Consider the following 16,609-nt stretch of genomic DNA (forward strand, 5'->3'; position numbering starts at 1 on the left):
TTATTAATTTACACTGTAAAATAATAATTATTAATTTATGATAAATTAATATCACTATAAATTAATAAATTTTCTTGGTCCCAACATTATTAATTTATAGAGGTTTTACTGTATGTTTAACCAAAAAATAATAATAATAAATATTGTTACATTTTTCTTTTTTTCACCTGTACTATATTTTGTTAATGTGTACTTTTAAAAAAAATTTAAAATGTAACATCTAATTTTATTAGTAAAAATAGTTATTCATCAAATAATATTTTGAATGTTTTAGACCACCTGTTTGGCTAATCCAACAAATGTATTCAGAATATATCATTTCATCAATATAAATCACTTTTCGACGGAAAAAAAAAACTAAAAAAAAGAAATGAATGTAACAAAAAAATCAGCAAATTAAAATAAAAATTTGAACTTAATAGTACTCATATCTTTACATTTTATGTAAATGCATATTACACTTCTGAAAATTTCCAAAATTTTAAAAATATCATTTTTATTATTTAATCATTTCTCTTGTTTCAATAAATTGAACAAAAGACATGTTGCCATAAATAATAATATTATATCAATATTTTTTCGACTATGTTAAAACTTTTTCACGTTCAAAAATTTCACGGGTAAGATGTATTTTAACACCAAATAAACGAAAATTTGAATTAAAAAATACTTTAATTATAGATTACGTTTGACAAAAACATATAATATTAATTCAATAATTATAATTTTACTCCTGATAATTTTATTTAAATTGATTTATTCTATACATTAATGCGGGTTGTTACCTAGTTGCTTGTGTTATTTGCAAACAATGGATTTTTATACAGTATCGTTCCCAGTTTTATTTGGATTTTCTCAGGTTTCGTAATTGAAAGTTCTGATTCTTTCGTAATGCGTTTCTTTTGCCATTGTGATGTCTAATATTATGAGGCTGATGTAACTTCAACATGCATTACAAACTTCCGTGTTTTTTAAAGGACAATGTGTTGGTGATTGCATTAAAGCAAACGTAACTCAATTCTAGTTGTTCTTCACAATAACTGTCTTTATGAACTCCATCACTGCTGAAACTAATTGACTTTGATTCTCGGTATAACAATGATTAGCTCCTTCCACAATCTCCAGCTTGTGGTTCGGTATGATCTTCGCAAACTCCTTCGCATCTTCCACGGGTATTACCTCGTCACCAGAACCATGAACCGTCAAGACCCTGCCATTACAATATCAATCATGGCTTGTTTATATATATCTCAATAAACAATAGAGAACTCCGCAAATGTCACCTGCATTCTTTGTCAATCTTGAGGCAAGCTTCATGCATATTAGTGTTTAACTTTTCAGTTAAGCTCTCCTCAGTAACACGGTACCCGGATTTTCCTGTAAAATATCAGCACGTTGATAGAGAGACACTGGAGACAATGCAAGAAAACTAAAGGGCGATTAACAATACCATCTCCAACATCAATGAAACCTTGTTGCTTAATCCGTTCCAAAAAATCTTCCCCAAGACGCTCTTTGATGCCTTTTTTCAGATCATAACGTCCCGAGAGATTGATAACATTGCGGATATCGTGATACTTGGAGGCATAGAGAAGGACCACATCACCTCCTTTACTATGCCCGAGAATGATAGGAACCACACGGTTCATTTTAGAGAAGTACTGGATAACAGAACGTAGATCATCAGCTTCATGGCTATAGTTACCATAGTAGAAACTGCCTTCACTCTCTCTGCAACAATGTTAAAACCCAAAAATGAAATCAAAAGCCATTTTCTTTAGTTCAATGATAACACAAGAAAAGAGTAAACATACCCATTCCCAGAGAAATCAAAACGAAAAGCGCTGATCCCTTCTTTCTCTATAGCAGCAGCCACATTGTTCATAATTTGGTTATTCTGCAGAGAGTTTCACAGGCCAAAGACTAGTTATTTCATATGTAACTCCTAACCATGTTGTATAGATCATCTTCTACATGTTAGTATTAACCAAGACAGCGTTGCTTAAGGATTCTACAACCATTCAAGATGCAAAACATTCAAGTTAGGTTGAACTAAAGGCAAAACCTTTAATCTCAGATCTCAGCCACTAGGAGAAGAGAGAAAACAGAGTAAAAAAAAAAAAGGTTGCAGCTTTACGTAGGTGAATCACTGATTACGATTCCAGATTGATAATTGGATTAAGGGTAAGTGAGAAGAAAGCGTAAATCAAAAGAAACTAACCTTGTTAGATCGAAAGCCATGGCACAAGACGACAATTTCTGTAGAACCAGTCTCGTGAAGCAGACCAACAAGCTTCTCGTTGTGGCTGTTCGGAATCACAATCCTCTGCTCTTGAATCCCCTGAGAGGGATCCATTCTCAAGCTTTTTTTTGCTCCCTTGCAGAAGATTTGATTGTTCTTGATGGGAAGGCGAAGGTTGAAGAAGGGTAAAGTGAGAAAAGGGGACGTTTTGGAAATTAGAGAATCTTTAGGTGCGAAGTTGAAGTTATGTGAAAAGCTCATTGTTTCATATCCAATCCATGAAGTGAGGATGGATGAGTCTTTTTTTTTTTAGTGAGAAAGGGTAGTTGGATCACAGATGAACTAGTAGCCGTTTTTCAACTTTCGTTGAGCATAACTTGCCGTTTTAATATCCACAAAACACTACACAGTTCATCATTCAAAACTCCAAAAGTCACCTCCTACGAAGTCTATTTTCCCAACTTTTTAAAATTAACCATATTATTATTATAATTTAGTAGGAGATATCTCGTGCTATAAAACACGGATCCACATTTTTCTCCAAAATTTATAATATAATAAAAAAAGTTTTGTCATATTTGTTTTAAAAAGTTATTTTGTTTGAGACAATATTTATTTTTAATATTACAATTGTTTGGTAAATCTACATATATCTTTTTAAATACTAATTATTTTACAGTATTATAGTATTTTAATTTGTTTGATGTATATTACTATTTTATACTGTTTTTTTGTTTGTTGTATTTGCATCATTATTTTGTGAAACATTATAAAATATTAATTATTCTATTCTAATTGTGAGAAAATAAAATTTATTAATTTATCATATGTATTATATGATAATTCAAAACAATTTGTAAATAAAATAAAAGAAAGATGATAGGAAAATCATAATTTAAAATCTTAACAAAATATTTCAAATATAGTTATTAAAATAATAATTTGGATAATTAGATATAAAATCTTACTTTTAAAAAATTCTGAATGGTTTACAATTTTTTTAATTAATTAGGAATTTTTGTCCATAATTAATTAGAGAGAGAGAATGTTTTTTTTTTGAAAATAATAATTATTTAAAAAAATTATTAGTCTAATATTAAAATTATATTTTACCCTTGAAAAAATAAACATTTGCCTCAATACCAATGACATGATAATGTAAATTTTTACACTTTATAAAGTTAGTTTCATATTTGTACTTCTCAATTAATATAGTAGGATGCACTATGTTTATTATGTGAGTCTGCTAGATTTTAATTTGAATTTAAAAGTTTGCACAAAGACTCTCAAACATCTAAAATTTTAAACATAACAACGATAGCCAAAGTTTCTATGGAAGATAATTTTGAGATGAACATGTCTGTCTTACAAAACAACCAATTAAGTAATTAACTATATGTCCTATTTCTATGCCCTTTTGCTGAATCTATATGGCTTTTATCTGGTTTACCGACTACTCTTTGTTTTAACAATTATTCAAACTCTGAATTATTCATTGAAGCTCTGTTTGAATATTGTAATGATAATGACAATTCACGGACGGATGTATATCAGCATTTCTCATTACTTTGGCACATTTGGAAAAGCAGAAATGGTTTCATTTTTGAAGGTCTACTTTGGCACATTTGGAAAAGCAGAAATGGTTTCATTTTTGAAGGTCTACAAGAAAGTCCTAGACAAATTGTTCTTCGAGCACGTGCAGATATCCGAGATTGGAATCGTGCACTTAAGGCAACCACGTTGTCAAACACTGCAAGGCGAGAAAAACAAAAGAAAACATGGAAACGACCTAAACCTCCTTACACGAAATGCAACTATGATGCGGCTTTTGATCAACTCACAAATCAGGCAAAAGGAGGATGGATTCTTCGAAATCATAATGGTATCTCTCAAGGTTGGGGAGCCTCAATCCTAAAACATGCTTCTTCCCCTCTTGACGCGGAAGCTAAAGCTTTGCTGGTAGCTCTTCAACAAACCTTGATAAGAGGAGTGACCAATGTCGTTTTTGAAGGAGATAATGAGATTTTATCCAAAATTCTTAATGATCAATCCACTGACATGGCTATTTGTAGTATCATTCAAGATATAAAACACTGGTCTTCGTACTTTAAATCTTGCCAATTTACATTTGCTCCAAGAGATTGTAATTATATTGCTGATAGTTTAGCTAAGTTTGGATGTACTTCTAATATTTTCTATTCTAGTTGTTTTACACCTACTTCTTGGCTATCAAAACAATTATGTAATGATTACTTCGAAACAAGATAGGAGTGCTTTAATCTAAATAAATTATGAGTAATACGAAGACAATTTTTTTTTTAAAGAATAATATGAACTCTTTTTTTTTCTTGTTTACATGCTATAGAAATCCTCTCACAAAGAAAGTTTCTATTCCTGGATCATCCTTGGTCAAGGAGATTCCATAGTCGTTTATAAGTTTATCTTGGGGACACTATGTACATAGGGTTATGATATAGCTAAATGATGGGAGGTGGCAAGTGTGACACGTGAGGAGAGTGAGGAGAAGAATCAAGTTGCAGACACGTGCGAGAGGTCGTTGCAGAAAAGTTTGTTACATTTTACTCTTTTATTGAGTATAAGAGCAAGTGTTAGCTCTTATCCTCGTTATGCAGAAAATAATATCTTGTTGTAAATGTTCTAGAAGTTTCTCTTCCTCATTGTTTAGCTGGAGCTTCTCTGTGAAGTTTCTTGCTGGTGAGAAGTGTTATCGCGTTTTATGAACGTTGTAACAGTTGTTTGATATCATTTCGTAAAACTTGAGTTTTCGATATTAAAGGTATTAGAGCTAAACGAACCTCGGCGAAGATGGCGGAAACAAGATCGCAAACGTTTTTGAAGGATACGGTGGCGCGTGAAACGAGTGCGGTGGTTCGAGAAACAAAGGAAGCACTCGGATCAAAGATCGATCAGGTGCTGAATTGTACCCAAGCTTTGGAGATAACAGTAGTGGAACAAAATAAGAAACTCGATCAACACATTGCTGATATTTTTGAAGCGATCAAGTTGATTTCGTCGAATCAAGCTTCATCGAGTGGGAATCCAACTCAGATTCAAGATCGTAACTCTTTGGTAGTATCAGTGACACCGGAAATGATGAATATGGGGATGGAAGCTAATCACGGTATCAGATCTTATCCACATCCACATCCTTATTACTCTGGGTTGACAAGAATCGGAAAAGTAGATTTCCCTAGGTTTGATGGTAGTGCGATGATGGAATGGTTGTTTAAGGTTAAAGAGTTCTTTAGTCTTGATCATACTCCTCAAGATATGAAGGTTAAGATGGCATCAATTCATTTCGATGGTCATGCAGCTATGTGGCACCAAGGATTGATGCAACCACCATGTGATTTGAATATGTTGTATGATTGGAACGTTTATAAGCTCATGTTGAAAGAAAGGTTTGAGGACGTATGCGATGATCCAATTGCAGAGTTGAAGAATTTACAAGAGACAGATGGTATTATTGATTACCATCAGAAGTTTGAGGCAATCAAGACTAGGGTGACACTTTCTGAAGAATATTTGGTCAGTGCTTACTTGGCTGGGTTGAGATTGGAAACACAGATGCATGTGAGGATGTTCCAACCTCAGACTATGAGGCACTGTTTACTCTTGGGAAGGTTTTATGAGAAGGCACACCCACCTAAAGCAGTTTCTAATGGATGGAGTGGTAGTAAGCAGCTGGTAAGTGCAAGTGGTAGCAAGAACTTTACTCCAGAGAGAATCCTTTTGTGAAGTCATCTACATTAAATGAGATAAGTACTTATGATCCTAGAAAGGCTCCGAGAAAATTCTTATCTCAAGAAGAAATGAGTGATAGGAGAGCTAAGGGGTTGTGTTATTTTTGTGATGAAAAATATACCCCTGAGCATTATCTAAAACATAAGAAGACTCAGCTGTTTATGATTTAAGCAAATGATGATACAGAAGAGTTTGTGGATTGTGAAGAAGAACATGATGAGATTGCAGATGAAAAATGCAAAGCTCTAGTATCGGTAAGTGCAGTCTCTGGAGTAGCAGATGACACTACTATGAAAGTAAGGGGATTACATGCTAAGAAGGGGATATTCATTCTTTTGGATACTGGATCAACTCACAATTTTATTGATTATAGAACAGCTGAACGGTTGGGTTTGAAGAAAGAATCTGCAGATGTTTCTAGAGTGACAGTGGCAGATGGAAGTAAATTGGGTGTGACTGGTGTGGTAGAGAAGTTTTAATGGGAGTTACAGGACACTCCATTTCAATCAGGTTTTTTTTTTTATTCCACTAGGAGGTTGTGATGTTGTTCTTGGGGTTCAATGGTTAAAACTGTTGGAAGATATAACCTGGAATTGGATAAGTTGGAGATGGGTTTTTTTCTGGAATAATAAAAAATATTGCTACACGGTTTGAAACCAAGGTCCGTACGACAGGTTAAAGCAGCTAAGATGAACAAGATACAAGAAGATGAGGTGCAAATATCTATGATTTCTGCTCATAGAGTGGAACAGGAGTCGAACGTATCTTTATATGCAGTGGAAAAGAAAAATACAGAGGAGGAGGAGAACTCTGCAATTGTTCAGCTTAAAGAACAGTTCAAGGATATATTTGCAGTACCAACGTCTTTACCTCCGTTTAGGAAGAATCACAATCATCAGATTCCATTACGTGAAGGTTCGGACCCGATCAATCAAAGACCATATAGATATGTTGTATATCAGAACACCGAAATCGATAAAATGGTGGAGGAGATGCTATCAAGTGGTACTATTCAAGCCAGTTCGAGTCCTTATGCTTCCCCTGTGGTATTGGTTAAAAAACAAAGATGGGACTTGGAGATTATGTGTGGATTATAGAGGGCTGAATGGATTAACTATTAAGGATAGATTCCCTATTCCCCTGATCGAAGATCTACTAGATGAACTCGGAGGTTCCAAAGTCTTTTCCAAGATAGATTTGCAAGCAGGTTATCACCAAGTAAGGATGGATCCTGATGACATTCATAAGACTGCATTTAAGACTCATAGTGGCCATTTTGAATATTCGGTAATGCCATTTGGTCTTACGAATGCTCCTGCAACATTCTAAGGCTTAATGAATTCAGTGTTTAAGGAGTAGTTGAGGAAGTTTGTGTTGATATTTTTTGATGATATACTGATTTACAGTTTGGAGAGGGAGGATCACTTGCACCATCTTCAATTGGTATTTCAGTAGATGAGAGAACACCAATTATACGCAAAGGAGAGTAAGTGTGCTTTTGTTACTTCAAAAGTTGAGTATCTTGGACATTACATTGAAGCTAGAAGAGTCTCTACTGATCCTAATAAGATCAAAGCAGTAGAAGAATGGCCTGTTCCTACGAATTTAAAACAATTGAGGGGATTTCTAGGTCTAGCAGGATATTATAGAAGGTTTGTGAAGAATTTTGGAACTATAGAAAGACCACTTACGGTATTGACGAAGAAAGATTCATTTTTGTGTACTGATGAAGCTTATATCCTTCAACACTTTGAAATCGGCTTTGTGCAGCGCTCTGGTTTTAGCACTACCTTTGTTCGACAAACCGTTCCTGGTGGAGAATGACGCTTGTACTCATGGGATTGGGGCAGTATTAATGCAGGATGGTCATCCATGAGCCTACATAAGTCGTCATTTAAAAGGGAAGCAACTGCACTTGTCTATATACGAAAAGGAGTTATTGGTTGTGGTGTTTGCAGTTCAGAAATGGCGTTACTACTTGCTACCTAACCATTTCATCATTAAAACAGACCAGCGTAGCCTTAAATATTTACTGGAGCAGCGTTTGAACATTCCTATACAACAGTAGTGGTTGCCAAAGTTGTTGGAATTCGATTATGAGATACAGTATAAACAAGGTAATGACAATATTGCAACTGATGCTTTGTCTAGAGTGGATGGAGCAGAAGTTTTACATATGGCTATGTCAGTTTTGGAGTGTGATATATTGAAGGATATCCAAAGTTATTATGCAACTGATAATGAGTTGAAAGGGATAATTACTGCATTGGAGAAGGATCCTAAGGCTAAGAAACACTACTCTTGGGTTCAATCAATATTACGAAGAAAGAGTAAGATTGTGGTACCACAAGATGTGGAATTGAAGAACTCTATTTTGAAGTGGATGCATTGTTCTGGGAGTGGAGGTCATTCAAGACGTGATGCAACTCGTCAACGAGTTAAAAGCTTATTTTACTGGAAAGGAATGGCTATTGATATACAGACTTACATTCGAAGTTGCAGGGTTTGTCAACAATGCAAATATGACACTGCAGCTTATTCGGGTTTAATTCAACCTCTACCTATTCCTAAGACACTATGGTCTGATATCTCTATGGATTTCATTGATGGCCTTCCTCTTTCAGCTGGTAAATCTGTTATCTTCGTGGTAGTGGATAGGTTGTCTAAAGCAGCTCATTTTATAGCCTTAGCACATCCTTATACTGCTATGACCGTTGCTCAAGCCTTCCTTGATAATGTTTTCAAGCTCCATGGTTGTCCACGTTCTATTGTAAGTGATAGAGACACAGTCTTCTTGAGCACATTCTGAACAAAGTTCTTTGCATTATAAGGTGTGGAGTTAAAACTCTCTAGTGCTTATCATCCTCAAAGTGACGGCCAAATAGAAGTGGTGAATCGATGCTTGGAGACTTACTTAAGGTGTATGAGTAGTGATCGACCCTATTTGTGGAGTCAATGGTTGCCTTTGGCTGAATATTGGTATAACACTACCTTCCATACAGCCACTCAGTTAAGTCCTTATGAAGCAGTCTACGGTCAAGCTCCACCAATTCATCTACCATATCTTCCGGGTGAGTCCAAGGTAGCAGTGGTAGCTAGAAGTCTCCAAGAAGGAGAGAGTATGATTTTGCTACTTAAGTTTCACTTACTGCAAGCTCAGCACCGTATGCAGCAAAATGCAGACTTACATCGAACAGATCGGAACTTTGACATTGGAGATTATGTCTTCGTCAAGCTGCAACCATATCGACAAGGATCAGTGGTGGTACGCAACAATCAGAAGCTGGCTCCTAAATACTATGGCCCTTACAAGATCGTTGATAAGTGTGGAAAGGTCGCCTACAAGTTACTATTACCTGAAGGCTCTAAGGTGCATCCAGTATTCCATGTCTCTCAATTGAAGGTGTTAGTAGGTAATGTTCAGACCTCAACTCAGTTACCGACGATTGTATCTGATGTGTTAGTACGTGAACCTGAATCTATTCTGGAAAATAAACTAGTTAACCGTCACGGCCAAGCTGAAACAGAGGAGGAAGCTACTTGGGAGTACCTCTTTGATTTACAGAAGAAAATTCATGCTTTTGAACCTTGTGGACAAGGTTCTTCGAACAGGGGAGCTTTGATATAGCTGAATGATGGAAGGTGGCATGTGTGACACGTGAGGAGAAGAATCAAGTTGCAGACACGTGCGAGAGGTCTTTGCAGAAAATTTTGTTACATTTTACTCTTTTATTGAGTATAAGAGCAAGTGCTATGTTCTAGAAGTTTCTCTTCCTCATTGTTTAGCCGGAGCTTCTCTATGAAGTTTCTTGCTGGTGAGAAGTGTTATCGCGTTTTATGAACGTTGTAACAGTTGTTTGATATCATTTCGTAAAACTTGAGTTTTCAATATTAGGTTAGCGGTTGATCATATTGATAAATCCACTCAGAGTTTTAAAATTGTTTGCATGGCTGAGATGAGAGAGTACAACAAAACTTCTTTCTATCTTGCTGCGGGGAAGTTCAGTCATAAAAAAGGTCCGGGTATTAGCCACAACTCGTATTCATTCTGTAATTTTACCCCTTCTTCATTCTACCCTTCCATGGAGGCCTTCAAGTTTTCCACTATAAACAAAGCGCATGAACTAGAGCAGATGGTCCAACAACAAAACTTTCGATTCCCCGAAATTTCTAATCGAAGGCATTAAAGGTCGGCAAAAAGCGAACTTCGATAGGAACTTCTCTTGAAGCAATAACGCGTTGATCTAATTTTTATGTTTTGCGACGGGTAAGGATACTTCTATTTAATGTCAACATTCCTTCTAATTATTGTTATTGGATTTCAGCAAGAATCAGGATCAACTATGACAGAAATAAAGTATTGGGTCTCCTGCAGGAATTATTTTGAAAGATCCAAAAAGAGTGGTATTTGCTAGCAACAACATAATGGAGCAAATCCCATCAATCGAATCACTTTTTCGAGAAATAAACGGCGTATGAATTTGAGATTAACGCCGGAGGTTCATGGAGATTTTCGGAAACGAAGATTACTTGCAGCCAAAGCAGTCTCGATAACCGTATGAAAAAAACTGTTTACTTGGACGGATTTCTTCACTGGCTACGAAACGACGGAAGCATCGTTGCTTTCAACCCCAAAACAGAGCAAGCAAGACTAATCTTGACTAGTTTGAAAACATTTTTTGCTGTCGACGATAACAACCTAACCTTGATATTAGAGACGGAGGGAGTAGTTGTTAACGTTTACGCCCTCCAGAATACTCTCATTGATCCCAAGTGGGTCCTCGTTAGGCAGTTTAGGTACGGAGTGCTGGACGGGAAGTGTTTAGTGTTGAGGGAGGAGATTTATATAGGCTATAGTGACAATCGAGTGGTTCATGGGTACGACATGAGAGCTAACAAGTGGGGACTCATGGGTTCGATCCTGGTGATGTCCTAATCGGTTCACAATTAAAAATTTGTTTTGAGGGAATAATATCGAAGATTCTCTTTATTAATAAGAGCCTGAGCTTGGTCAAAGACCGAAATACAGAATGTGTATTACGAAGTGTTATATAAATATTAGATACTATATCTCTAGATATGTTAATGTTCCTTATTTCATATATTCTAGAGCCTTCTACCTAGGTTTCCTCACGTATATATATATATACTCGTGTATTGTGATTAATAAGAATAACTCATTCTCTTCAACCTTTGTCGTGGTATCAGAGCTAGGGTTTAAAAAAAAACAGAGGCGAGAGAAAAAAACAGGGGTTAACGGCGAAAGGCTGCGATGACTTCAGAAATTAAGAGCGACGAGGAGAGTAAGAAGAAACAAATCATGGAAGGTGATGGTAGTGGATCAAAGGCAACAAATAAAGTGTTGTCACCGCTTTATCTCCATCCTTGGGATGGACCGGAAAATCTTATAACTACAGTTCAACTATGGGGAGAGAACTATGAAGAATGGGCTAAGCATGTGCGGAATGCCTTGTGAACAAAAAGAAACATAGGGTTTATTGATGGAACGTTTGTGAAGTCGGTTAATGCTGAAGAAATTGAACAATGGGAGGTTGTAAATTCAATGCTTATTGCTTGGATAATGAATACTATTGACTCTACGCTCAAGACTTCTATATCTATGGTGGATGAAGTGAAAGATTTGTGGGATGACTTGAAGTTACAATTTTCTGCTGGTAATGGACCACAGATAAGCGAGCTACGAGCTGACATTGCTAACTGCAAACAAAACAGAGATTCGGTGATGGTATATTATGGCAAGCTTAAAAATATGTGGGATGAATTGGCAATTTACAAGCCGATCAGAACATGTAGTTGTGGGGAGATGGCAGCTCAGTTAGAAGAAGATCGCAACAAAGAGAGAACAAATACCTTCTTAAATGGTTTGGATGCGGTGAGGTTTGGTATTGTTCGTTCTCCTATTACTAGTTTATAGTCACTTCCTAAACTTTCTAAAGTTTATCAGAGAGTCATACGTGAAGAGACACAACAAACTGTGTCTCGTAACAAGGAGATAATTCCAGAGGCTGTAGGGTTTGCGGTAAACGGTGGTACTAGAGGATACTCCTCCACGTATCAACAATGTGAAAAGGATGTGACTTGCACACATTGTGGCAAGTATGGTCATGCTCAAGTTGATTGTTTCAAGTTGAATGGGTTCCCAGGATGGTGGGGAGAATGGGATCATGATTATAATGAAAGAGGAAGAGGACGTGGCCGATTTGGTCGTGGTGGAGGAAACTGCAGGACGATTTGGACGTAGTAGAGGCGTTGGTGGACGTGTTAATGTTGTTGCTGGAGTACAAGTCAATCTTATTGGTGGGGTGCAAGCAAACTCCTCACGCAAAACAGAAGATTTTGATCGACAATCGTCGCAGCAGCTAAGTGACGAACAATGGACATCCCTCATGAGCCTGATGTCTTCTTGGAAATCAGTGACAAGTGAGAAATTGCATGGTAATACAACATACAGTGAAATCATTATTGATACAGGTGCATCGCATCACATGACATGGAATCTCGATATGTTGTGTAATATGGTTGATACAAGTACATGTATTATCGGGTTACCTAACGGTGATCATGTGGTGGCAAACAAGCAAGGGGATTTTTGTTTGGGTGGTGATTTATGGTTGCGAGGAGTGTTATACACTAAGGAGTTATCTTGTTCATTGATTTCTGTTGCAACATTTCTTAAACTTCATAAAGGAAGCTTTACGGTTACTGATAGTTATGTGTGTTTCAGGACCGTGCTACGAGGACGATGATGGTAGCTGGTGAAGAGTGTGGGGGGTGTGTACGTGCTTAGAGGAGTGCTTGGTGCGAAGATTCACAAGATAGTGAGCAGTTTGGGTTCATGGGATTTATGGCATCGTCGTCTTGGTCACCCTTTGAGTCGTGTTCTTTCTTATTTATCAAGTATTTTAGATGTTGGGAAACAAGTGAGTTCCAAAACAATTTGTGATATTTTCTTACGGGCGAAACAAACCCGGGAATGTTTTCATGAGAGTTCTAATAAAGCTGCTGGGATTTTTGAATTAATTAACTGCGATTTGTAGGGTCCTTATCGTGTTTTATCTACTTCCGGGGCTGCTTATTTTCTCACAATTGTTGATGATTTTTCACATGCTGTTTGGCTTTATTTGTTGCGTGAAAAGAGTGAGGTTACTGTTTTTTTAAAGAATTTTTTCAAGATGATTGAATGACAATTTGAGAAAAAGGTTAAGGTTGTGCGTAGTGACAATGGTGGAGAATTTCTGGCTATGAGGTCATATTTTGCTGCTGAAGGGATTTTACACCAGACATCATGTGTGTATACGCCTCAGCAAAATAGAAGAGTTGAGAGGAAGCATAGACATATTCTTAATGTTGCTCGTTCGTTGATGTTGCAAGCGAGTATTACTAAATTTTGGGGTGACTGTGTCCTTACAGCATGTCATTTGATTAATCAAACTCCGTCGAATGTTCTACAAGGAAGGACGCCCTATGAGATGTTGTATGGTGTGAAACCAGATTATACTTCATTGAGAGTTTTTGATAGCTTGTGTTTTGCTCGGAAGGTTACTCGTAATAAATATAAATTTGGTGAGAGAAGTCGACGGTGCGTGTTCATGGGATATCCGTTTGGGACGAAAGGTTGGCGAGTGTTTGACTTGGAAGCAAAAGAATTCTTTGTATCGCGTGATGTCGTCTTTCAAGAATCTGAGTTCCCATTCCAGTCTATGGTTTCTCCGCGATCTAATTTATTAAAGTTGGTTCCGTCACAGTCACTTTTGTATGATGATGATGGTGCATTTTTTGATGATTTACCCGGCGTAGACGTAAGGGGGACCACTGAACATAGTGGTGTTTTGACAAGTGACGCTTCACCGACACGGGTTGTTGAAAATACTACTATGGATGTGGAAGACATTAATGTGAATCCTCACAAAGATGGGTCCTCTTCTCCCGCCGAAATACTTGAGCCGCATGTGATTCCTAATAATGACGCACCTGTACCAGTGCGTCGTAGTGAAAGAGTAAGAAAGCTGCCAGGTCATCTTCATGAGTATGAATTGCACACCACACGTTGTACTAATGCCCCCTCACCACTCTCATCAGATTTCTCTCCATCACCATCTTCGTCTCAAGGTACGGTTTGTTACCCTATTTCAAATTATGTCTCTTGTGTCAAATTTTTTGCTTCGCAACGACCGTTTTTTGCTTCAATTACGGAGGCATGTGAACCAACATCGTATGCGGAGGCCATTAAGGATAAATGTTGGTGTTGTGTCTATGACATGTGAGGTTACTGCATTAGAGGATCAACATACATGGGATGTGACGGATCTTCCACCGGGAAAGAAGGTTATTGGTTGTCGTTGGGTGTATACAATCAAATATAAATCAAATGGGGAGATTGAACGTTACAAGACCCGCTTGGTTTCTTTTGGAAATAAACAGGAAGAAGGGATAGATTTTGATGAAACTTTTGCTCCGGTGGACAAAATGACAACAATAAGAATGTTTCTTAAAATTAATGAGGTTAAAGGATGGGAAGTACATCAGATGGATGTTCATAATGCATTTCTTCATGGGGATTTAGAAGAAGAAATTTATATGAAATTGCCTCCAGGTTTTGTTTATAAAGACAAGACGAAAGTGTGTAGGTTGAAGAAGTCATTGTTTGGTTTAAAGCAAGCTTCACGGTGTTGGTTCGCTAAGCTCACGGCTTCTCTTCAGGGATATGGGTTTACCCAACATTAAGCTGATTATTCTCTTTTAGCTTGGTTCGTGGAGACATGCGACTTTATGTTTTAGTTTATGTGGATGATTTGTTGATTGGTGGTAAAGACTCTCAAGCTATTGCAAAATTTAAAGGTTATCTTAGAAAATGTTTTCGGATGAAGGACTTGGGAGTGATCAAATATTTCTTGGGCATTGAAGTTTCACGATCTTCTAAAGGTTTTTATTTATCTCAGCGTAAGTACGCTTTGGACATTGTGAATGATTGTGGTTTGCTTGGGGGTCAACCGGTTTCTACTCCTCATGAGCAGAATCACAAGTTATCGGTTGAGACAGGGGATTTCTATGACAATCTGCAACACTATCGCAGGCTGGTTGGGCGCTTAGTGTATCTTACTTACACGAGACCGGAACTAACTTATGTCATCAATATGTTGTCTCGTTTCATGAAACAACCTCATACTAAACATTGGGAAGATGCAACACGGGTAGTACGATATCTTAAAGGGTGCCCTGGGCAAGGTATTTTCTTCAGTGCTGACTCGGATTTGCAAATTACAGCTTATTGTGACTCGGATTACTCATCATGTTCGGTGTCCAGCCGTCATTATCAGGTTTTATCGTGATGATGGGGGACTCTCCTGTGACATGGAAGGCGAAAAAGCAAGATGTAGTGTCTTGTACTTCGACAGTAGCGGAGTATCGTGCTATGAGTTTTACTACACGGGAATTGAAATGGAATCGTGAGCTTTTGTCGTGTTTTGGTGTGTTTCACAAGCAAGTTATGCGGTTGGCTTGTGATAATAAGGTTGCTTTGTATATTGCCGTGAATCCGGTGTTCCATGAGTGGACAAAGCATATTGAAAATTAATGTCATTTTATTCAAGATGAGATTCAGAATGGCTCACTTACTACTTTGCACATTACTACGACAGAACAGCTGGCAGACATTTTTACCAAGGCATTATGATCTCCACATCTCCACAATTTACATATTTACGTGGCAAGTTGGGCATTCGGGATCTTCATGCTCCAACTTGAGGGGAGCGTTATGTAAATATTAGATATAATATCTCTAGATATGTTAATGTTCCTTATTTCATATATTCTAGGGCCTTCTACCTAGGTTTCCTCACATATGTATATATACTTGTGTATTGTGATTAATAAGAACAAGACATTCTCTTCAACCTTTGTCAATGTGCTCGTCGAGCTTTCATGACAACAAGTTAAATCCTAAAAAGGTTGGACGACCTCGAGTGGTTTGTCCGGTTTATCAATTTGACGAGTTAGTCGGTTACTCTTTGTCGTTTCCTCTTAACGGTTTCCTCTTCTCCCTTTTGCGAATGTCATACGTCCGTGTTTATAAAATATTGTGTCAATTTATCGACTTAAATGACTGTAATAACCTTGTCCACATTCCAAGAATCTCGTCTATTTCTCAAAATGCTATTTGGGCCTTGCAGGTGTCCATGGGCTGGACCTCATTTTGGGGGTGAAAACCACCCCGAGCAGATCCTAGAGCGTTGCGGTGCAGCATTGGACTTTTCTTTTTTACACCGTCTTCGTCATCTATGATAGGACTTGACAAGAAGAAGGAAATGATATTGGCTTGTGATGATCATCCAAGGATCTCCACTCTAAGATCTATTATGGGACTCGTGAGTGATGCACACTCATCAGGAAAAATAGAAAAGCAATTTAGGAAAAGATGGGTCGTCGAAGAAGTTAAAAAGAAACCAATATTGATGGAGAAGACATTGAAGCATCCATCCAAGATTTTGGACATGGAAAATTCCAACACCAAAAGAAGAAGAGAGGAGTAGACTACGTATAACGTGTGAGGTACTTGTGTCTTTTGGTCAATGACAATGACCA

At 37.3% G+C, this 16,609-nt stretch overlaps 1 protein-coding gene and 2 pseudogenes across 1 annotated transcript; 2 read left to right on the forward strand and 1 right to left on the reverse strand.

Annotated features, from left to right (window-relative positions):
* Positions 1 to 896: 896 nt before the first annotated feature.
* On the reverse strand, positions 897 to 2,662 carry LOC104780562 (uncharacterized). Its single transcript, XM_010505061.2, has 5 exons — positions 2,222 to 2,662; positions 1,815 to 1,897; positions 1,451 to 1,731; positions 1,284 to 1,377; positions 897 to 1,210 (listed from the first exon to the last, which is right to left on the reverse strand). Exons 1-5 carry the CDS (start codon positions 2,501 to 2,503, stop codon positions 1,021 to 1,023), a joined length of 930 nt encoding a protein of 309 aa, XP_010503363.1. The 5' UTR covers positions 2,504 to 2,662; the 3' UTR covers positions 897 to 1,020.
* Positions 2,663 to 10,565: 7,903 nt separating this feature from the next.
* Positions 10,566 to 10,943, forward strand: LOC147945964 (putative F-box protein At1g57580 pseudogene; annotated as a pseudogene).
* Positions 10,944 to 11,279: 336 nt separating this feature from the next.
* LOC147945965 (uncharacterized) lies at positions 11,280 to 14,752 on the forward strand (annotated as a pseudogene).
* Positions 14,753 to 16,609: the final 1,857 nt, after the last annotated feature.

The sequence above is a fragment of the Camelina sativa genome, chromosome 4 (genome assembly GCF_030686135.1).
Source record: "Camelina sativa cultivar CO46 ecotype springtype chromosome 4, ASM3068613v1".
Taxonomy (NCBI): domain Eukaryota; kingdom Viridiplantae; phylum Streptophyta; class Magnoliopsida; order Brassicales; family Brassicaceae; genus Camelina; species Camelina sativa.